Below are 21,106 nucleotides of genomic sequence, written 5' to 3'. Positions count from 1 at the left end.
CCTCTTTACCCTTCCTGAGGCACTCTGTAAAGTGAGTGAAGATGCTTTTAGAGATGAGACTGGTATTTAACGTCCCCAAAGTAAAATTGCAGTTACAGCTGCACTGCCAAGGAGATGGTGGCACTTCCAGAGAAATGCCAGTTTCTCTGCTCACTGTAAAGGGAGGCTCTGAGGATCCTCCAAGGCCCGGTGATGTCTGTACACTGATGCTGTAGGGAAGCTGGGAAAAATGGACATTCCTGTGAATTCCTCAGGCTGACAAGGAAAAACCCATCATCTCCTGTGTCTCTTTGGCTTCTCTGCTGTTGGCATGGATGCTTTGTGGTATAGCTATATGGTACAGCTCTGTGCAGTTTCCTAAGCCTCAGCTGCTTGTAAGGACCCCCAGACATCCTGCAGCTGCAGTGCTGATAACACTGAGGCAGAGCAGATGCCCTTTAGTCTCTGGATCCCAACTCCAGCATCATCTTTCTGTCTCCTGCAAGTTGTCTGAAAAAGAGAAGATGGTTCATGATTTGGTTTCTGTAGTTTCAGGTGTCTCCTCTGGTTGCCAGGCTTCCACTGAAGTACAGAATCCCTGGAACAGGCAGTTCAGATGTAATTTAGAAGCTTTTCAGCTCTCCCTGATTCTGCCTGGGTTCTGCTCGATGCCACACACACAAACTGATTTATTGCATACTACGGCACAGCACCTGTTTGATATCAGTACATCCAGAAGTAGTTCCCCAAAGTCTCTGGTTTCTCTAAACCATGCAGGAAGCCCAGCACAATGCATAGACAGGAAAGAAGAGCCTGGGCTGATCATAGCTTTGAGACCACAGACACCTTGTCCCTGTAGCAGGGCTGCAGGACACATGCTGCAGGCAAACTGCTTTTTGAGGCTGCTAGAGCCAATAAGGTTGTGAGAAATGACTCTGTGCGTGTGAAGATCATCTAGTGCTGTTCTGCCCAATAGAGAGACAAATCTGGAGGCAAATGGTCTGGATTCACTTTCTGCTTTAGATCTTTGTTCAAGCAGCCACCTCCTCTCAGGGGCCTGTTCCCTCATCTGTACGTGGGAGTGTTTCCCTGTCCTCCAGAGGATTGCTGTGGTTTCTAAAGATGAGAAGCATCTGCTATAAAGAAAAACCTCCTGGAAGGGTAGAAACAAATAGAAAGGGTAAACAGAAATGTATGCACTTCTGGGGCTGAAAAATGTGAGATGCAGCAGAAGCAGAAGGAGGTCTGTGGCTGGCTGAGGCTGTTTTTCCTTCTCTCCTGTTTCCATAGAAACCCAGTGATGTCCTGACGCTGCAGTACCAGCCTTTGGCTTTAAAAAACACCTGCCTGCTGCCACTGGACCTTATGCTGGACTTGGAGCAGCCATTCCTGGTCTGTGATGAGGACCAGAAGCCCCTCCCTGACGGCCAGGTGAGCAGCCCTGGACTCCTGCAGTGGGGTCTGAAGAGGAGGGATGTGGTGGTGCCTTTCTGTTGGGAGCTCCTTGAGTCAAGAAGTTTATTCTGCAGTATCAGCAGTGGGCTGGCCTGAGCTGCATCAGCAGAGCTGCTGAAGGAATCAAAATCTTATGTGAATTGAGAAGATCCATCCTGGCTTTAAGGCACAGGGAGAAGGGAGCAGGCAACTGGGTCTGGGCAAGCCATGCAGTAAAGGTGTCTCCTGGAAAGCATGCCAGCTCTCCAGCAGCCACCCCCTTGTATTGGGGCTGAGCACAGAAACGTGGGCCTGAGGGAATCCTGGACTAGACTGTGGTGCCTGCAGTCAGACCCCTGCTGATAAGAAATGAACTATGAACTGAGAAGCCCATGCTGGGGTCACACTTTGAGCATTTGCTGTTTCATGCTGTCGAGACCTTGGGACATCATGCCACAGGTGATTAATTACTGTTTGTGTCCTTGCAGCCTGTGACAGTGGGTGTAGGGGAGACCTGTCATCTCTACATCGCATTTGACCCAGCTTATAAACTGGATTTTAAGAGCTGGAAAATAGAGAAGGTTCTGAAGATAGACATGGTCAGGGGCCATCCTTTTGTGGAGCGTATCACCCTTCGGGGAGAAGTCCACTTCCCAAGTCTCCGAATCCAGCCCGGCACCCTGGAGATTGGCTGCATCGTGGCTGGCACTGAAGAAGTGCGTTCTCTGAAGATCACCAACCGCAGCCCACTTCCCGTCGAGTACCACTGGTCATTCCATTCGGACAGCCAGGTGAACAAGTTGAGGTATGTGCACCTTTGTCCTCTCCCTGAAGCTCTTCTTGCTGGTGTCCTGATTGTACTTGGCAAAGAACAAAGCTGTTGGCCTAGGATCTGACAAATAACGCTGACCAGCCGTGGTCAGGCTGGATGCTCAGGGAATAGGTTTTCCAGCAGTTTGGTGCTGCCTAGCCCCCATAGGGGTTTCCCCTGGGAAGGAAAGCTGGGGTGAAAGCTGCTTTCTCTGACCTCTGTGGCCTGAGGCAGTGTCCACCTTGATGAAGGGCTCCTAGTCCCAGCTCCCACAGTGCTGCTGGAGGCCCTTCTGGCCCCTCTGCTTTGGGATGGGTCCTCTCTGCAGGAGCTGCTCTCTGCTCCTTGCCTTCCTCCCTTGCACTGTGCTGCAGGATGCCCAGAAAGTCCCAAGACCAGAGAAAGAGCCACTTAGTGCCTGGGCTGATGCTGAACATCTTGTTACCTTCCCTTTCCTTCTTTGCTGAGACAACTCCTTTAGTGCCAGGACAATTTCATTCCCAGGGGTCAGTGTTCAGTGGACACCTTGGATTCTTCACTCCCTTTTTTTGTGACACTTGTTACTCATTTTGACTTTTCCCCACTGCAACATGTCCCTTATGGGTTCTGAACTGCTTGGCAGCAGGACTTGCTCATCACATCATCTCCTATCCCTGCCTCCCAGAGAGTTTCTGCTTTAGAGTGAAAAATGTCATTGTCTGGGCATCATGGTCCTGGGAAGTTGCCTCAAACCATTCATTCAACTAAAGACAGTGGGCTAGATGATTAGGGATCTCTCGGGGGCTATGATGAGAGAGCCCCTCATCCAGAAATGAAGCCCAGCCTTAGATAACAGGCTACATAGCAAAAGACAGTGATTCTTTGGGGAGCAGGTCATTACAGGCCCTGAATGCCTGTCTGGGAACGGAGCATCCAGGTCAGGTTTGACTGTGTGGGGAGCACTTGCAGCTCAGCAGGGTGACAGGCAGGCACGGCTTGACTGTGTCCCTCACGTGGCATTAGAAACACAAGCAGAGTTACCCTGAGCACCTGCTTCAATTTAAAATGGGGAATGTGACCTGAGTCCCCTGGGAGTGTTGGAAAATGTCAGCCAACCCCCCAGCAGTGTCAGGGAAACATTCCTGATAAATACCTGGTGGAGCTGCAGAGTTTCTGGCATTGGGCACTGGGGGGGTTGTGCTGGCTCGTCACTGGCTGGGTCTGCCCCTTGGTGCCTCAAATCTCACCTTTTTTCTTGCCTTCTCTGTCTTTTCCTCTCTCACTGTGCTTTTTGCATCCCCACAAGGTGTTAATCCCTGTCCTCTCTAGTTGCTCAATGCAATCAGTTGCAGCTGCTGCACTGCTGCTCCCTCAGTGTCATCCCTGGGCTGCCCTTAGAACAGACCTGCTCCAGCCTGGATTGGGAAGGGCTGGATCGAACCGTTTGTCAGGTCAACGTGCCAGCACCCACCCAGGGGCTGCATCCTGAGCAGGAGCTGCTCGTGCAGGTGTCCCTCCCTCCCTCTGCAGGTCCCTGTTCATAGTTATGTTGTTTTCCAGATATGAGCCTTACCCACCTAAATTCAAACCCCAACCACCAAAGGGGAAGAGAACCTATTTGGGTTGCCTGTCATCTCAATGGAGACAGTTCAAGATTGGAAGGGAGGAGGCAGCCAGAGCCCTGAAAGAATTGCAGGATTTTAACCAATCTTTAGGAACAGAGGTAGATTTTCTTGTACACCTACTGCTTGTGTTGCCTCCCCAGCCTGCCACCAAGCCTGCCACCAAGAAGCCATGCTCGTGCTGACCTCCCTTTTTGCTGCCCTGCTGTCCTGTGCCCTGACAGTGGGCTGGGCAGCAGGGCCAGTGGCTGGACATGGGGTGAGTGGGAGGGAGAAACAGGAGAGTTTTCCTTGGAGAAGCTCGCTCAGATCCTACGGGCCTGTGTTGAGTGTGGGATTTTTGCCTTGTTTCCTTCACAATGTAAGATGAGGCTTTTAGCTGCAGCATCATGGTAAGACCTCCGGCTTCCTTGCCAGAGCAAGCTGTGATGAGTCCTGATCTCCATGTACCCTCTTCCCAGCCCAGCCAGACTACCTGTTTCCAGGTGTCTGCTTTCACCCGAGAGCTGGTATTGCACTGGTGGCCCTGAAGCTGTCTTATAACCTGAGACTTTGCAAAGTGGCTGTCTCTTCCTCCCAGCATAGAAAATGGCTTGTTTTTCAGGTGCAAATACAACTGCCTGAACCCCCTCGCTTCCCACGAGAGTTGGTGGGATTCAGGCACTCCGTGGACATGCCACACACTCCCCTCGAAGTGGAGAAGGTAAGAGGGAATCTGTCTCACTTGCCCATTGTCAGTGTGGCAAGCAGGGCTGTAGCTCCCAGTCCCACTGGTGGCCCTCAGCATTGGCCACAGAGGGGCCTCACGTCCCTCCAGGCCCATCACAAAGTGCTGCTGGAGCCACTGGTTGCTGGAGAGGCAGTGCAGGACATGTTGTAGGGCTGCCCAAGGACGCTGTGCAGCACCTGCGGAGGGCATTGCTCCCCCTGGAACTCATCAGGTGGTCCATAGGAAATGTTTGCAGGAGCTTTTGCTGTAGCACCTTGAGAAAGCAGCATTTAAATCAGAGAGAGAGGGGAAGAGCCTCAGGAGTCAGATGAGCTGGGCCTTCGCTCAGCTCCAAGAGCTCTCGTTCTGAGTCTCCTCCTATTTTTTAACTGCTTTCTAAAAGCAGTTAAGAAATGCTTTTTAAAGGCAAGTTGTGCATCAGAGAGAATTTCTACTGCCAGGAGACATCCCAGTTCACTGTAATGTAATGTATTAATTAATGTGTTGATCTGTGAGTATGGGAGAAGATTTTCCCCATGGTCCCTCCACTGGTCAGTGGCATGGATGCGGGATGAGATCAGGGTGATTCTGGCTGTGTTTGGGGAATAGGCCCCTCCAGGTACAGCTACACTTTGCTCCAAGATGCTCTTCTGCATCCATTTCCGTGCTCAACACCTCAATCTCTCCTGTCCTCCAGGCTTTCAGTATCGTGCCAGTGTCAGGTGTGCTGCAGCCGGGAGAGAGCCAGCAGGTCTCCTTCACCTTCTTTGGCCACCTCAACACCATCTGCAATGTCACGGCGCTGTGCCACGTGGAGGGAGGCCCCACCTACGAGGTGGTGGTGACCGGAGAGGCCTCACGTGTCAGCTACTCCCTGAGCTCCCGGGAGATCGACTGTGGCTCTCAGGTACCACACACGTCCCCTGGCACAGCTCCTTCCTTGGGACCACGGCCAGCAGGTTCCTGCCCACCTTGGTCCAGGGCTCCCTTCCCTTCCCAGCCCCTTTGTTGGCTCTGGGGCTTGGAAGTACAACCTTTGAGGGACACATCTGGCATCCAAGCTGGTTTAAAATGGCCATCTCCAAGCCTCTCCAAAATGCTGGGAGTGCCTCTTTTTCAGGGTACCTAAGACTGCCTCCTGGGGCAGGCAGGGTCCCAGTGGGGGTGCTCTGAGGGGTGTGTCCCTGAGACGTCCCTCTGCTCATCCATGCCTAAAGCCTGACCTCCAAGGAAATGCTCTTGTCTAAAGCTCTTGCTTAATCCACACAACAGTCAAGGGAAGAAGTTGGGCTTCCAGTCACTAGATTTGGAGAGACTGTCCCAGAATAATCCCCAGTTCACTCTTGTCCAGCTGAAAGCCTGTCACCAGATGACACAAGGAAAAACGACGCACCACAGCTTTGGTCACGATGAAGAGACTAATTTATTTTCTCTGACTCCAATCTTTTATAGTTCTCAAAAGGTGCCAGTGGATTGGAGGGTGAACGTGCCACCTCTCCAAGGACACTGGACAACCTACCTGTACATCAAATTTCTCCGCCTCTATGAAAGAATGCAAAACAATAGGTTGTTTACAGAAAGTTGTGTGGGAAAGTTCTCTACAAGAATGTAAACTCAGAAGGCTTTAGAAAACTCTTGAAAATCAGGGCGACAAAAGCCCACAGATATTCCCAGCTGCTGGCCCTGTGTTGCCCTGTGTGAGTCCCTTGTTGCATGTATGTTGCTTGCCAATACTTGCATGCCTTTTCTTCTGGAATGCCTCGGTGCTGTCTCTGTTTCTCCTGGCTGTTGGTGACCCCTCAGAGTGCAGAGGGCCTGTGTCCCCTGGTTCATTTATTGCTGGCCCTCCCATGGTTGTTACCAGACCTCTGTGTGCTGCCAGAGCTCCCTGGTCCTCTGCAGGTGCCCTGTGCCTGGGGGTTCCCCAGGTTCCCAAGTGCTCATTTCTCTGTCCCTGCTCCCATGATGTGTCTGCTTCCAAGCCCAGGAGAGAGGAAGGAGATTCCCAGCAGCAGGCCTGGGTCTGTAACTTCCTGCTCCTGTGCCTTCTCTCCAGATGTTTAATGAAATTCATCACCGCACAGTCACCCTGGCAAACACTGGCAAGCCTGAATTCAACTGGGTGCTAAAGCCTAGCACTGCCGACCAGCGTCTGCCTGGCGTGTTTCTGGTCAAGCCCACCACTGTAAGTAGCACAAGGGACTGACCCCAGCCCTGTGCCAGGTGGCCCAGGAGAGTTAAAGGGAAAAAAGAGGGGGTGGGGTGGAAAGGGGGAAAAAAGTCAGAGGGGAAAACCCCAAACCCAGCTCGGACAGAGACAGGGCTGTAAGCAATTTCTGCTGGGGTCAGAGCAGGTCAAACAAGGGCCCTCCTGATCGACTCCCCCATGGCCTTGCCTGGTGGGTGGCTCTGCTGTCAGAGGCAGACACGGGCGGGAGGCACAAGTGTGCTGGTGGTCACTGTCCTGTCCCGCTGTAAGGGGAGTAGAGGAGAATTCTTTTTGATAGATTTCTCGGACGAAAATAAGGCACAAACGCAGCAAGTATTGTATCTGAAAACTGTTCATTGATAAAGAAAGGGCATGGTCCCGACCAGAGGGGGATAGAAGAGGGAGCAGAGAGAGAAAATGAGAAACGGAGAGAATAAACAGAGAGGACAGGGATAGAGTGTTACTGCTAGAACGCTGGGGTGCTCTGTCGGGTCCTGCTCGGCAGATGGAGCATGTGCAGTTGTCCTAGTGATGGTCATTTGTAACTTTTCAACACATTCAACAGGTTTCCATTCCTTCATTGGTTAAATGTTAATACTACATCAACTCTTCACCAACACTGGTATCACAACACAACGTTCTCATTAAAAGAACTCTCAACTTTAGTAAAACTTCTTTTACAAAAGTCAGCATTATAGAACACACGGTATTTAACAATTGTGAAAGCCAACACTGTAATATGTTTATCACAAAGGTGAAGTGGTCTGATGGTTTCTTCTAGATGAGAACCTGTCTCCTCAGCCTGTCTGTCCCCTGAGCCATCCCCCATCAAACACTGGTGCATTCCCTCCCTCTTCTCCTGTCCCTGCAGGGCTCCATTGCACATGGCGAGAAGCAAGTGCTGAAATTCTCTTACATGCCGGGATTACCAGGAGCCTTCAGCAGGACTTACCAGCTTAAAGTGGGTGACCTGGACCCAGAAAATATCTGCCTGAAAGGAGAAGCGTCCTTTCCCATGATCAGGGTGAACCTGCCCTGGAACATCAAAGGTGAGCACAGCCTGTCTGCCCCCAGAAAGGGCCCCTCTGGTTTTGTTCCCTACCATATGCCCATAGGGCAGCTCATGCCAACCTCCACCGAGCCTGGAGGGTTGCAGGACTCCCAGACCAAGTCAAGCCCTCTGGTTGCTTCATGAGTCCTGAGCAGAGGATCCCATGTGGGCTTTGTCCCAGGAACCATCCTGCAGAGCTTGCCAGCACATCTGGCAGGGTCCTGAAGGATGATGGCTAGACTGAAAGGCTTGGGAAAGCTGTAAGAGAGGCTGGCAGGGCTTCTGGCAGGGTTGGATTTGTGTGACATTGCAGGGGATGAGATTCAGAGAGGAACAGCAGCATCCAGTTTCCATAGATGGCTTGAGGGATTTCTTTCTGGAAGAAACCAGTGTTGGGAGGCGGGGACTTCCCAGCTTAAATGGGACTGGCACTTTGCTCACACTTCTCTTTGTGGATGTTTTCTTCCTTCAGGAAATGAAAAAGATGAGATCACTAAGAGTCAGACCTCGAAGACTCGGGATCCGAAGACTCAGGGCCTGAAGCCCCACATCCCTCGTTCTGGCATTGTAGTAAGAACAGCTGCAGCCCCGTTTAGCACATGCCACCCTCCCCATATCACCTGAGCCCCTGGTAGCCCACAGCAGCTCCCCGGTGCCCTGATGGCACCTGGGACCTCCCTGCCCACCGACAACCTGTCGGTGACAAGCTGTGTCACTCCAGCATTGCCCCTAGGGCTGCCACTCTGCTCATGGTCTCTTCTGGGGCTGCACCAGCTTCCTGGCTACCCTAGGGAGAGGTCCTGAAAGCCATGCTCCAGGGATGGAGTTGATGGTGCTTTCAAGGAGATGCATGTCATTGCTGGGGAGTTTGTTGGTCCCAACCCAAGCCCTGCCAGATTTACAGACCCAAACAGCGGCTGCCTGATTGTGCCCTGGGGCTGTGCTGGCAGTGCTCATCTCCAAGAGGCACCAGCTTCTTCTGGTTCCCTTTCCAGACAGTTTTTGTCCAAGCTGCCTCGGTACTGGCTGGGGGCAGGCAAGTATCTGGAGCTCTGGAAGGTTCCTGGCTGGTCTGTCTGCCTGGCCAGATCAGCTTTGCTAACAGTGTCTGGGCAGGCAAAGATGCTGGAGTTACTTCCCTGGAGATGAAGTCCTGCCTAAAGAGAGCAGGAGGTGTCACAGACACTGAGCAGCCAGACGGGAGGACCCCACACCCCCTCTCAACGAGAGCAGGGTGGGATCCTTTCTCAGGTGCAAGCTGGGCCTTGGGAAGGACCTTTGCTAACCCACCACTGTCTTCCCTTTCCTCAGTCAAACACTCAGCTGCAGATAGAGATGATGAGGATGCTGATAAAGAAGCCTTCTCTGGAGCTGCAGAAAAAGCTCCCATCCCATGCCCTGAAGAGCAGGTTCCCTGAGAAGGAGCTGTGCCAGCGTCTTGTCAAGTGAGTAGGGCCTTCCAGCCCCATCTCCAGGTGCCCCGTGGGGAGCACCCAGCCATGCCCCCTTCTCCTGAGAGCTCCTTGTGTCTGCAGAGCTGGGAATAGCCTGGACTGCAGAAAGGGTCTGGTCCCGGCGGCTGTGACACGCTACATGGGAGCGGCAGAGTGTCCTCCCTTCCCCAGCACCACGCTGAGCTTTGAACTGCTCAGCTCCCCACAGCTGTGGGGCTCTGTCCCTGGAGCTGGGGGAGCCAGTGCAGACCTTCAAGCCCTTCCAGACAGCATAAATTCTGTTCCTGCTGACTAGCTCTGAAAGAGACAACTCCCAGCTGATGTCTTGGTTCCAACTAACAGAACACACTAAACAAAAGGAGAAGGGAACTGCACATGTCAGAAACCCCTTTGAAACCCAAAATCAGATGGTTTGAATCCTGGTGGGGTGGCAGGGCTTATCTAGGTGACTTGGTCCCTCCCTTTGCACCATCATGATGCAGCACAAGCACGGGAGGCTTCAATTCAGGAAGAAGATGCTCTGCAGAACAGATCATGTGATCTGGTTGCAGAGCAATGAAGATTTCCTGTGCAGGCAAACCTTATTCCTAGACCCCAGAGCAATTTCACGCTCAGGCTGTACACCAGGCTAGGCAGTTCCACTGAGACCAGTGGAGGCCCAGTGGACTCACCTATACTGGCTTTTCATGGCAGAGGAGCTGTGGCCAATGTCCATTTTAAACTAATTGTATTTTCTGGTACCATCAGTAGCTGATAAAACCTAGGACCTGCACTCCTCCTGACTTCCCAAAGTCATTGCCAGGTGGTCAGGCCATGGGTTTCATGGGCTTGAGCTGAGATTTTACAGCAGTGAATAAAGAAATTGTCACTGCATTTGTATCCTCTGTCCACTTGGACATGTAGCCATGCTTAAGGACTGTGGTTTAAGGACTGTCCTTACTCCTCCTTGCAGAGTTAACCTGCTCGAGTATGTCCTGGACATGGGCCCTGTCCTGAAGGGTTACACTGAGACACACACTCTGAAGATCACCAACCCTGGGCAGATCTATGTGTCCTTCCAGGTCAATGTGTCTGTCCTGCGGGACACAGGTAAGCAGTGCTGGAGACACTTCCTGTGGCCTTGAAGGAGGTGTCTCAGACAGATTAGCTGAAGCCACTGAACCTGGGGAGGTTTCTGAGCTTTTTCTTCTCAGTGCCCCTGCTGGGAGCTTTAGAGGCAGAACTCTCCTGGCCAGCCATGCCCAGGGACCTGGTCTGCCTGTGACTGCCCTAATGCTTCTGTGCAGGGGCCAGATGGGCTCATCACCCTGGTCACCTCTCAGCATCTTCTGCCCTTGGCTCCCACGAGCATCAAGTTTCTTTGGGCACTCTGTGGGCTTGTTTTGCCAACCAGTGGGGTCTGCTGTGTTTTGGAAGTGCTTTGTTTGGAGTTCACACTGTCACAGCTCCTGTATTCAGCCTTTATTGAGGAAACAGCCTGTGAGATCCTCAGGTGGATCAAAAGAGGCTTCCATAAGAGGCCTTGAGGCAAGGCTGCGCTTCCATCACACTGTGCTCACTGTGTCTGAGGGGTGTTCAGGAGCACTCTTAAGTTTTTGTCCAGGTCACAGCACGGCGTGGGGCTTTCCCCAGACCTCTCAGCCAGGACACCTGTAAGGCTTTAACGTGCTTATGCACATTTTGTGTTTCGTGTCTATCTCAGCTGCTTTGTGTTCATCTGTTCAAGGTTTCAGTGTGGACCTGAACAAGATGGAGGACCTGCCCCCCAACCACACCGTGGCGTTTGAAGTGCGCTTTGAAAGTGCCCACCAGCCACAGGGTGACGTGGATGTGCTGCTGCCCATAAAGGTACCACAACTCTTGGGACAGGCAGCAGGCTGGGCACAGCAGCAGATGTCACCTGCACCCTCCACTGAATTCTCTGTCCTTCTCCAGGTGACAAAAGGCCCCACGTATAACATCCGCCTCCGTGCCACTGTGTCTGAAATGTCGCTCGACCTCTCCAAGAAGAGACTGCACTTCTCTGACATCCTTGTTGGGCAGTGCCAGGTCGAGACCATCCGACTCTACAACTGGTTCCGAGTAGCCTGCAAATGGTCCATCGAGCGTGTTCCGAAGGTAAAGCACAGGCGATGTTGAACACGTAACTTCTTGGTTGGGTTTTCTTTGTGACTCTTGCCCTTTCTGGTCCTGTGGCTGCCTGAGCACTTGGGTCTACAGCGTGTTTGAGGAAGCTTATGAGGGTCTGGATCAAGGCTGGTTTGCCTGGACCTGTTCCATTAGCTGATGCTTTGCTTTTCTGCCATCTTCACCCATTCCTCCTCCTCTGACAACAGTAGTTCCCTATCTGCTTGCCCTGTCTACAGGGCTTCCCTCCAGCTCTGGGCTTTGGGGCCACACTTGGTTTGGCTGTGGGTGCTCTCAGCACCGTAGCAGTGTCTCAGAGCACGAGGAGACCTCACACAATTGGTTTCTGTGCCCAGAACAATCACCTCAAATACATGACAGTACGTCAGAAGCGGCAGGCGCTGGAGGATGAGCCCTGTCCCTTTGAAGTGACGCCCTCCAAAGGAACCCTTGGTGCAGGAAAGTGGCAGAACTTGCAAATCCAGTTTACACCCGAGGCGGAGGTGAGATTGGCAGGTGTCAGCCCAGGAAGCCTGTCTGGCTATCTGGAAATGAGGGCCTGAGAGTGTGGTGCAGAGGTGCAGAGGTGGTATGAGCTCTGCCTTCACAGGGAGCTTTCTGCAAGCCCCGTACTCTGCGTGGCTCAGTTCAGCACACAGAGCACTCCCATGAGATGTGCTTGAAATGCCCGCAGGGAGCTTGTACAGAGAGCACCAGGGCTCTGAGGCTGCCCCTCAGCACATGGGGGGGATGTGTCCAGCTCCCCTCAGCCTCCCCCTTGCCTGGCTGTGTTTGCAGCTGCAACACTCGGTGCAGAGCAGCTGCCCACTCACAGAGGATAATCCTGGAATGGCCAGTCTGGGCTCATCCTGCTGCAGGACTGACAGACAAAACAGCCACCACACACCTTCCTGGGCATGGCAGGACAGTCTCCTATAGTGGTGTGCTGCCAGCAGTCCCTGGGGCTCTGGCCTGCCTGCACATTGCCATGCAGCTGGAGATTCAACTTAAAGGATGGAGCATTCCCAAAAGTAGTTTACCTGTGACCGCTGGGTCTCGGAAACTGGCAGTGTGTACCAGCATGGACACAAGTGCTTCTGTGCCCACAAACAGTCCCAGGGATCTTTTAATTGCTCAAGAGATGTAACCATCTTCTGTCTGGCTTTGACCAGAGCCGAGCACTAAGCAGAGAAGATGAGCCTTATTTCTAGCCAGCGAGAGCTCATTTGCCTCTCTCCTGGAGCTGGTGTTTGCCTGATGCAGCAGTGCCAGGACTGTGTCTGGACACTGTAACCCCGAGGGCCCTTCCCATGAGCGTTGCACTCCTGCGTGACCAGGTGAAAACACCTGACAGTCCGTCGTACATCCATCTGCTACCAAATACCCAGTTACAGTGCACACCAGGATTCATCCCAGTTACTCAGACCCAGACTACTACAGATGCTGTAGTCCCTAGCAGAAGTAAATATCTGGTTTCCATTCACCTTGGAGGGACTGATAACACCCTGACCTTGGGGCAAGCATTGTGGTATTTGGGGTCCTGTCACCTGGGACTTCATGGATGTGTTTTCTGCACTTTCCTCTTTTCAGAGCTCTTACAGGAATGAGCTGGAGCTTAACATTTGTGGGAGCAGCAGTCACTTAAAGCTGCACCTCTCAGGAGAAGGTCTGGAGCCACGGTTGGAGTTCAGCCCCCCAGCACTAAAGATGGGATGGATGCTGGTGGACAGTGATGGGCTGGAGGCCACAGTGGTGGTGAAGAACCCATGCAACTTCCCCATTGAGTTTTACTCCCTGGATTTTGATGAGCAGTACCTTGAGGAGGAGAAGGTGAGAAGGCAGATCTGGTCCCCACGTGCATGCTGCCCAAGCTTCACAGCACTGCAGCATTCCCAGGCTTGTGCCAGGGAGATGGAGGCAATCCCAGGGCAAAGCCAACTCTGCTGACATGCTGTGGGAGGACCTAAACTAAAGAGTTCATGTTGTTGGGAGGAAGGGAGGAGACAGAAAATGGGTTTGTTGAGTCTGTGTGATGAAAGGCAAGAAAAGGAATCTTGCATATGGCTTCTCTTCCCTACACACACAGATCCTGCGGATGGCAGTGGGGTCCGAGTATCAAAAGTGGTTTTTTATGCCTCCACGTGCCGTGGGTGAGACGCTGCCCCCAGAGGTGCTGGAGGACCATGAAGCACAGAGGAGGCCGAAGGCTCAACAGGCAGAGCTGAAGGCCATGGCAGAGGCCAAGGCCAGGGCTGAGGCTGAGGCCAAGGCCAAGGGCAAGGCAGCACCAGGTCAGAAAAACAGTGAGGGTTTGGCGGTGTCTGTTTTGACTGTGGTCACAGCTGGGACTCCAGCCCATACACCCTGAACTCTCTGTCACCTTGCTCTCCAGGGCAAGCCCATGCTTTTAGCAGCTGCCTGTTCCCCAGCTTGGTGGAGGAACTCTTGGCTGAAGGGCTGTGGCATCCTCTACCAACCCTGAGTGTAGACAAAGCAAGCTCCTATCTGCCTGCTATAGACTGGGGAAATAATCAGGATATTCCCTTGTGTCCCTTAGCCACAAAGACTAGGACTGGAGCAGTTCCTCAGCCAGCAGGACTAGGTCTAATATCACTGGCTCTTTTATATTTGCACCTTCCTAGCAACAAAAGAACAAGCTCATCTTGCTTTCACCAAGTCTCCTTTCCTGGGATCTGAGGAGATGGGGAGGATGGTGAGGATCAAATGTCGGCAGGAGGCTGACTTTTCCCCCTGGTTTGCACTGCAGCACATCGCAGGACTCTCACATTCTGTCCTGAGTCCATGCTGAAAGTGACTGGCAGTCCCATCTCTCGGGCTGTCATGCGCCACCTGGGCATTGACCCGTCTTCAGAGAGGCGTGAAGCGCAGCAGCACAGAGGGATTGTTGTCATCCTCCATGGGCCACCCCGGACAGGTATGTCAGCTGCATCCCAGGGCTGCAGGGAGAGGGGCAAGCAGGAGGAACGCATCCTGGTGGGCCATGGTGCTTAAGGCAAACTCCTCAGCTGAACAGGACATGGAGATGATCCTCTTGGCTCTAGACTTCAGAGCTTGTACCCACGCTGCAGCTGCCTCCCCCATGGCCTCCCCTGGAGGGACACTTGCTGTCCCACTGCCCTTTTAACTTTGAAATCTTGTTGGAGATTTTTCCAGGGCCTGTAGTCCCTGTAGTGCCTCCTGTGCCAGTGTCACCAAGCAGTCCCCCTCTCTCTCTCAGGAAAGACAGAGATAGCAGCAGGCCTGTGTCAGTATTATGATGCTGCTTACGTGTCCATTGACACCGTGGTGAAAGAGGCCATGGCCAACGATGGGAGCCCAGCAGGGCTCTGTGCCCGGGAGCTCTGCACCAAGGCTGCCATGGAGACAAAAGACAAAGACAAAGGTAATGCTGGCAAGGACCCAGAGCCAGTGCTTGAGAAACCCACCATGACTGTCCACTTCTGCTTACTCAGAGCAGCAGTTTTTCAGTCCTTGGGTCTCTTAGGGGAACATGGCTGAAGTGCATCACTGGCTAGCCTAACAAAACAAAAAAAGGAAATCAATTGGAAGGGCTCAGTCAGAGGTTCTTTTAGAGCCCCCTTTGCTGCCATTCTGGGCACATGTTCGTTTTTCTAGGGGTGGTGAAGCATGCCTGTCTCCTTCCCAAATATTTTATATTTCCTCAAAGCTGAATTGAGCTTGCTCCTCATGCACAAGGAAAAAACCTTCTGAAGTGGCTCATTAAGCACAAGAGGACTGACTATGAGTGTAACCTCGCAAACGAGAGGAAGGGAAGGACAGCCTCCCAGAGGAATTTCCAATGAGAGACATGCTCCAGATGAGCTCTTTTCTCCAGAGATTTACCTATGCCCACTGTCAGGTTACACAGCTCCTGCATGTTGGGCTGTTCTCTATGTGAGACTGGAGACTTCTACGAAACTTCCTGGGCAGTTGGTACCCTGAGCTCTGCAGGGTGAGGCCAGACCTGGCTCGGTGCAGGGGGAAGTTTTGCATTGCTCAGTTTTGAACCTGGCTGGGTTGGGAGCTGGTGGAAGGGAGAAGAGTCTGGGTCCCAGCTGGGCTTTTCCCACAGGAGGATTTAGCTTCAGTGGAGACAGGTGATGCAAGTGGGGCAGGGCTGCAGGTCTCCACATGAGAATGCAGGATGGGTGCAGTTTATGGCAACAATGCTCCTGGAGGACGAATCTTTGGCTCGATCCGCAGGGGAACTGCTGTGCGAGCAGCGTCGCCTGCGTGCACAGTTGTTAGGAGGGACACAGCGCTGGCTTTAAAATCAAATATGGGATGGTGTGCTTTACCTGCTGGTAAGAGAAGAAGGGAAGGAGCTGCTTCTGGGAAACAGTGCTCCCAGTGCCCAGCAGACTGGGGAAAAGTCTGGTTGTGCCCATTGCAGTGAAAGGTGCCTGCTTGCTTTCCAAAGCCCCTCTGAGCCATCTGTCCCCTGTGCAGGTGAAAAGTCTCTGACCAAGAATAAAGAAGCCTCTGGGGAAAAAATCAACAAGAAGGATGCCAAAGGCAAGACCCCTTCAGCACAAAAGAAGAAGGAGCCAGGCAGCAAACTCGACAAAAAGGACACCAAGGTAAACATGATCTGCCCTGGTTGATGTCTGGGACCTTTGCATTGTCTTTGAGATGGGCAGGGGCTGCTTACAGTGGAGGCTCTGTGCCAGCCAGGGCCTGGTATGTGGGTCCATAGTGCCGTGACTTGGGCTGGGAATGTGCTCTGGCAGACAGCTCCACTGGCTCTCAATGGTTTGCTGGCAAAGTGCAGTCCTGGCTAGTGTGGCTGCAGGCAGTGAGCAAAGTGCTGGGAGGCTGCACTGGGGGCTTGCAAGCCCAAGGCATTGTCTGCTGCCCAAGGCATGGGCCCTCCAGGACCATCCCCTGGAGCCCGCAGCCTGCACTGCAGGGTTGTTCTAGTTTCCACCAGGGAGGAGCCCCAGCTCCAAGCCCAGCAGTGGGAGTTGTTCAGGGCTTTCCACCGTGGTTTCTTTTCCTTACAATGGCTCACATTGCAGTTCACAGTTTCCACTGCTCCTGCGCCGCAGCAGCTGAACATCAGCAGCAGTCATGGGGAAGAGCTGAACTGCTTGAGCTGTGTGCTGCCCGAGGACCTGCTGGTGGACATCCTCAGTGAGAGGCTGAAGGTGTGTGGGGTGGGGGAAAAGGAGACATTCCTGCTCCGGAGAGACAGCACTGGCGTACAACTCGGAGAGGAGGAGGTCTGTACGTGCTGCTGGAGGATCCTGGACTGTGTGCAGGGAGCCCTGGGGCAAGTTGCAGCTGACCTTAGTTGGCAGAGCCTAAGGACAGATCCAAGCTGCTCTTGGAACAAGGATAGCTGGTGACATCTGGGTTTACGGTGCAGCTGCGAGCCCCCCGCGTGCAATGGCTGACTTGCTCTTCCCTTTATACACAGTGTAAAGACTGCTACAAGGGAGTGGTCTTTGATGGCTTGGAAAGCCTCTTTGCAAGCAGCCTGGAATCTTCTCTTCTCTGTGTACTCAAAGCTGTCAAAAATCGTCGTCATATCTTCATATTGAACCTGCATCAGGATTATGCTGTTTGGAAAGCCAGGGTTGAAGCTGAAAGAGAGAGGAAGGAAGCTGAAAGAGAGAAGAAAGGTGAGATATCTCCATCCCTCTCAAATCTTCTTTCTCAAGCCCTCAACCTTATCTCTGTGTATCTGGGTTTGCAGCAGAGCTTGTAAGAAATGTTTTTATTAATCTTTCCACCTTCTGCCTCAGTGTAACCAGCACTCCTCTCAGAGTTGCAGGAGATCGGAGGTTTTAAGACTCACCTTAATGTCTGACATAAAAGCTTGGGCACAAGTGCAAGCTACTGTAGCTCAGTGACAAACAACTCTCCTCAGCCTTGTTGCACTTAAGCCAGGCAAAGCCCAGGACCTCACTGCCTGGCCATAGTTTGGGGGATTGTCTGAATTTTGGAGCAGGGATATGAGCTCCCCAATATCTCCTGGTATGACAGGCTGGGTCAGGAAAAGCTGTGAATCCTTGCAGCTGACCCAGAGCACCCAGGTCTGTTTGCAGTCACTCATGGTTTCTCCTCTGGTTTGTGATAAAGAACTGCAGTGGGAAAAAGCTATTGAGAGGAAGAGAAAACTTTTATTGCAAATGACTGAAGATGAGTATGACGCCCTCCCTGAGGAGAAGAAAGCAGAAGTGGATAAAATATTCCTGGAATGGGCGCGCATACGGAGGAAGAGGTGAGTAAGCCTTCCATGGGTTACTGCTCTTCCGTGGGTCATTGTCCCTGGAGGGCTTCCCTGCTCCAAGGACTCTGAGCTCAGAGGTGTTGGATAGCAAAGGCCAGAAGCAACACAGGGATGGCCACTCTTAGCTCCCTGGCTCCCAAGAGAAGAAGGACCTTCTTCTGTTGAGAAGAAGTTCCTTCTTCTCTATTTTAGTGGTGAGCCCTCCTGGCTTAGATGCTGCCTGCAGGGACCTGGGCTCTGGGCTTGCCTTGGCACTGCCTGCAGAAGTGTCTTTAAGTCCATGATGTCGATTGGCACCTTCTTCATCATCTCCCTTCACCAAAACAGTGGGACTGTGGTATGGGCAGGTGTGGGGCACAGACCAAACCTTGGTTTGGATCCTGGTCCTGCCACAGATGAAGTCCTTGCAATGCCGATCTGCCAGGGTTCTCCTTATGGTGGGACACCACCCATAAAAGCTCACGTCCTTCAGGCTCCCCTTCAGCTGCAGCAGTAGGCAAGCACAGGAGAAGCTCTGCTCCAGCAAGGCAGCCCAGCTCAGGCAAAGTGTGCAGCTGGGAGGGGAGGCTGCTTGAAGCAAGCCTGTGTATCAGGACTTCCTTCAGCCCAGGCTGAAGTTGGTTTCATGGAGAGGAGACGGAGGGAGCTGCTTCAAATAGCTTCCATGGCAGACAGCACTAGTTTGCCTCAGTCACAGCAGGTTCCAGCAGGAAATCTGGCTGACAAGAGCCTGTCTTGCAGGAGAGGAGTTTCTGCAGCCTTTGCTTTCTGACTGATAGGATTGGTCTCATTAAGGAGCAGGCTATGCCCAGGGAGAAGGGGGCTGAATGAGCTGAGTAAGAATTGTAGGAGGGATAAGCAGACGTTAGCAATTTGTGATCTGCTTTAAACTGGGAAATCAAAGAGACAAAGGGCATTTTCAGGCATCAGCGCAGAGAGCTGGTGGATCAGCCTTTGGCAGTGGGCTGGAGGTGTCTGGCTGTGCCTTAAGAGGGAGGTTGCACAGTCAAGACCTTATGATGGCAAGGCTTAGGTTTGGCTGGTCCTGGAGGTCCCCTTCCACCAATCCCCTCACTTGGGATGTTCCCAACCTCTGTGGGTTGAGGAAAATTCAGGGAAATGGTCTCACGGTTCTGCCTGGCCTCAGGGTCAAGGAATGAAGTGCAGGGCCAGCGAGGGCTAGTGAGCCCGAGTGTCTGGTGGTGACTCTCAGTCATGTTTTCTATTTTGTTTGCTGAAGGCAACTGAAGCAGCTGGCTCAAAAGCTTGAGGAGGAGGCAAAAGCCTTAGAGGAGGAAGAGAGGTGGAAGGAAGAAGAGAGGCAGAAGGAGGAAGAGAAGCGGAAGAAGGAAAAGAAAGGTGTCTCTGTGGGGAAGCAACCTCCAAAACCAGAGAAGGGGAAAACCAAAATCCCAGAGAAGAAGGAAAGCAAAATCCCAGAAAAGAAGGAAACCAAACCCCCAGAGAGGGAGGAAACCAAACCCCCAGAGAGGGAGGAAACCAAACCCCCAGAGAGGAAGGAAACCAAAATCCCAGAGAAGTGGAAATACAAAGCCCCGAGGATGAGCAAAATCATAATCCCAGAGAAGGGGGAACCCAAAGCCCCACAGAAGGGGAAACCAAAGGCCCCAAAGAAGGGGGAAACCAAAATCCCAGAGGACCTATCTGAGATGGAGAATTTGATCCTGAGGTTTCAGATCTATGAGTCATCACAGCAGAATGTTGCAGAGCTTTCCTCCTGCTGGGACAGGGTTCAGGGTACCATGCAGTTACCTGTGATCCCAAAGGAAAACAACTCCCAGTCTTCACCTGTAAAGAAAGGTCAGAAGACCAATAAGCCTGAGGAGAAGGTGGAGAAGCCTGAACAAAAAAGTGGAGACCGAAGGAGTCTTCAGTCATCTCAGCTGGAGATGGAAAGCAAAGTTGCAGAGGGGGCAGTCAGAGACGAGCATGTCGGGGTGCCGTGCCTGGACATCCAGGTCTCAGATCCAAAGGCCACGATCAGGGAGATCCTGAGGGATGGGACGCTGCCAACGGAAGACGAGGTAACACCCTGCGAGGCTCAGATCTTGAGCTTGTCGTGGTCTTGGGCCCTGGAGCATTGTGTGATAATGGCACAGAGCCTTGTCCAGGTCCCTGATGATGTTCCACAATGACTCTGTATCATCTGTGTGGATGGGGAAGTTATCACCATCCCTCAGATGGGCAGGAAGTGGGAGTGCTCTGTGTACAAGTATCCCATCTGTTCAGAGTTTCCCAGCCTGGAAGTCATAAACGGCCCCAGGACAGGGCAGCTCACAGCCATTGTTTTCTTCAGCTGAGTCACTTGGGAGGTTTCTCTCCCGGTCCTGCTTGTAGCTCTTGACTCTGCTCTGGAGCTTGCTCACCCCACTGGGCATAACAAAGCACTTGTACTTCATGTAAATTAAAAACCCCCTTGTCAGAAGCTCAGTGCCTTTAAAGAAGGAGTTGTGAGGATGAAGGTGACAGAAGTATAAGCAGGGTTTTCTCTTCTGTTTTAGGTGCTGCAACATGTGGGACTGCATCCCGACGGGCCTCCCCTGCCCCCTGCTGCTGTGCTCTCCATAGTCGAGTACCCAGAGGAGCGGCTGGCCTCTGCAGAGCGCGTGGAGCCCTTCGCCATTGTGGCACCGGGAGGTGCTGCTGTGGAAGACAGTCTGGTGGGTGCTCCAGTGGTGCCAGGGCAGGGACCAGGCTAGATGGGGACATGGGGGACAGGTTGGATGGAAAAGGATCATGGTGGAGAGGTAGTGAAGATGTGATGGGGCCCTGTGTCTGCAGGTGTCGGAGCCTTCCCCGGATTGGGGTGACTCCGGCTGGTGGTGAAGTCTCTCCTCCAACCCGTGCCTTCAAAGAAAGACTCAGCAGTCTTCAGTCGTCCGGTCTCAAGGCAGTTTATTGCATGTTATCTCAAGGCACACAGACTCCCTGACATTGTCCCTGACTCTGTCTGTCCCCGTCTCTGGCTGTCTCCTTTCTCCCCTCCCCGAGGGGCTGGTGCCATCTTTTATATCACACATTACGTATTAGGTGTTTATAGTTTTTCCCCAATGCCTACTACCTATGTTGAACAGTGACTTTCTACTCTAAACCAATCTGTGAGTGCCAACATCACCAAGAACATGGAGAATAGGAAGAAGAAAGAAGGAGGACAGGGCACGCCCAAATCCCTCCATCTTAGAACCTCTGACCCCCATGTACAAACCTCAGACCCCCCTGTACAAGGCCTAAAACCCCCCTGTACAGCACTCAAAAATCCTACCTTTCACCTTGTGACTACTTCTATTATAATATCTAAACTTTTGTGATTTCTTGTTCTTCCTGCAAGGTTGGTAAATTGTTCCATGGGTCAAGCTCAAGACCACAGGGGTCCCTGGCTGCCTGCCAGGGTCTCAGAGGCTTCTGCCCTGGGCCCAGAACATCCAAGAGTGTCTGAGGGACACCTTGGGTTCCG

At 52.6% G+C, this 21,106-nt stretch overlaps 1 protein-coding gene across 1 annotated transcript in view; it reads left to right on the top strand.

Moving 5' to 3' along the window:
- Nucleotides 1-17,148, top strand: part of LOC128812981 (hydrocephalus-inducing protein-like) — an 85,085-nt gene extending 67,937 nt beyond the window's left edge. The window contains exons 21-41 of the mRNA XM_053987709.1: nt 1,270-1,410; nt 1,887-2,218; nt 3,764-3,926; nt 4,430-4,528; nt 5,232-5,441; nt 6,591-6,719; nt 7,615-7,792; nt 8,267-8,364; nt 9,106-9,239; nt 10,201-10,337; nt 10,975-11,096; nt 11,184-11,366; nt 11,732-11,878; nt 12,966-13,205; nt 13,462-13,666; nt 14,143-14,310; nt 14,614-14,778; nt 15,846-15,976; nt 16,415-16,543; nt 16,816-17,020; nt 17,144-17,148. Coding sequence (XP_053843684.1) covers nt 1,270-1,410; nt 1,887-2,218; nt 3,764-3,926; nt 4,430-4,528; nt 5,232-5,441; nt 6,591-6,719; nt 7,615-7,792; nt 8,267-8,364; nt 9,106-9,239; nt 10,201-10,337; nt 10,975-11,096; nt 11,184-11,366; nt 11,732-11,878; nt 12,966-13,205; nt 13,462-13,666; nt 14,143-14,310; nt 14,614-14,778; nt 15,846-15,976; nt 16,415-16,543; nt 16,816-17,020; nt 17,144-17,148 — 3,321 coding nt within the window. The remainder of the gene's footprint in view (nt 1-1,269; nt 1,411-1,886; nt 2,219-3,763; nt 3,927-4,429; nt 4,529-5,231; nt 5,442-6,590; nt 6,720-7,614; nt 7,793-8,266; nt 8,365-9,105; nt 9,240-10,200; nt 10,338-10,974; nt 11,097-11,183; nt 11,367-11,731; nt 11,879-12,965; nt 13,206-13,461; nt 13,667-14,142; nt 14,311-14,613; nt 14,779-15,845; nt 15,977-16,414; nt 16,544-16,815; nt 17,021-17,143) is intronic.
- Nucleotides 17,149-21,106: the final 3,958 nt, after the last annotated feature.

This window comes from Vidua macroura, chromosome 11, assembly GCF_024509145.1.
Source record: "Vidua macroura isolate BioBank_ID:100142 chromosome 11, ASM2450914v1, whole genome shotgun sequence".
Classification (NCBI taxonomy): Eukaryota; Metazoa; Chordata; class Aves; order Passeriformes; family Viduidae; genus Vidua; species Vidua macroura.
Note: the sequence above shows the minus strand (reverse complement) of the source record. Positions and strands in the feature narration are given on the sequence as shown.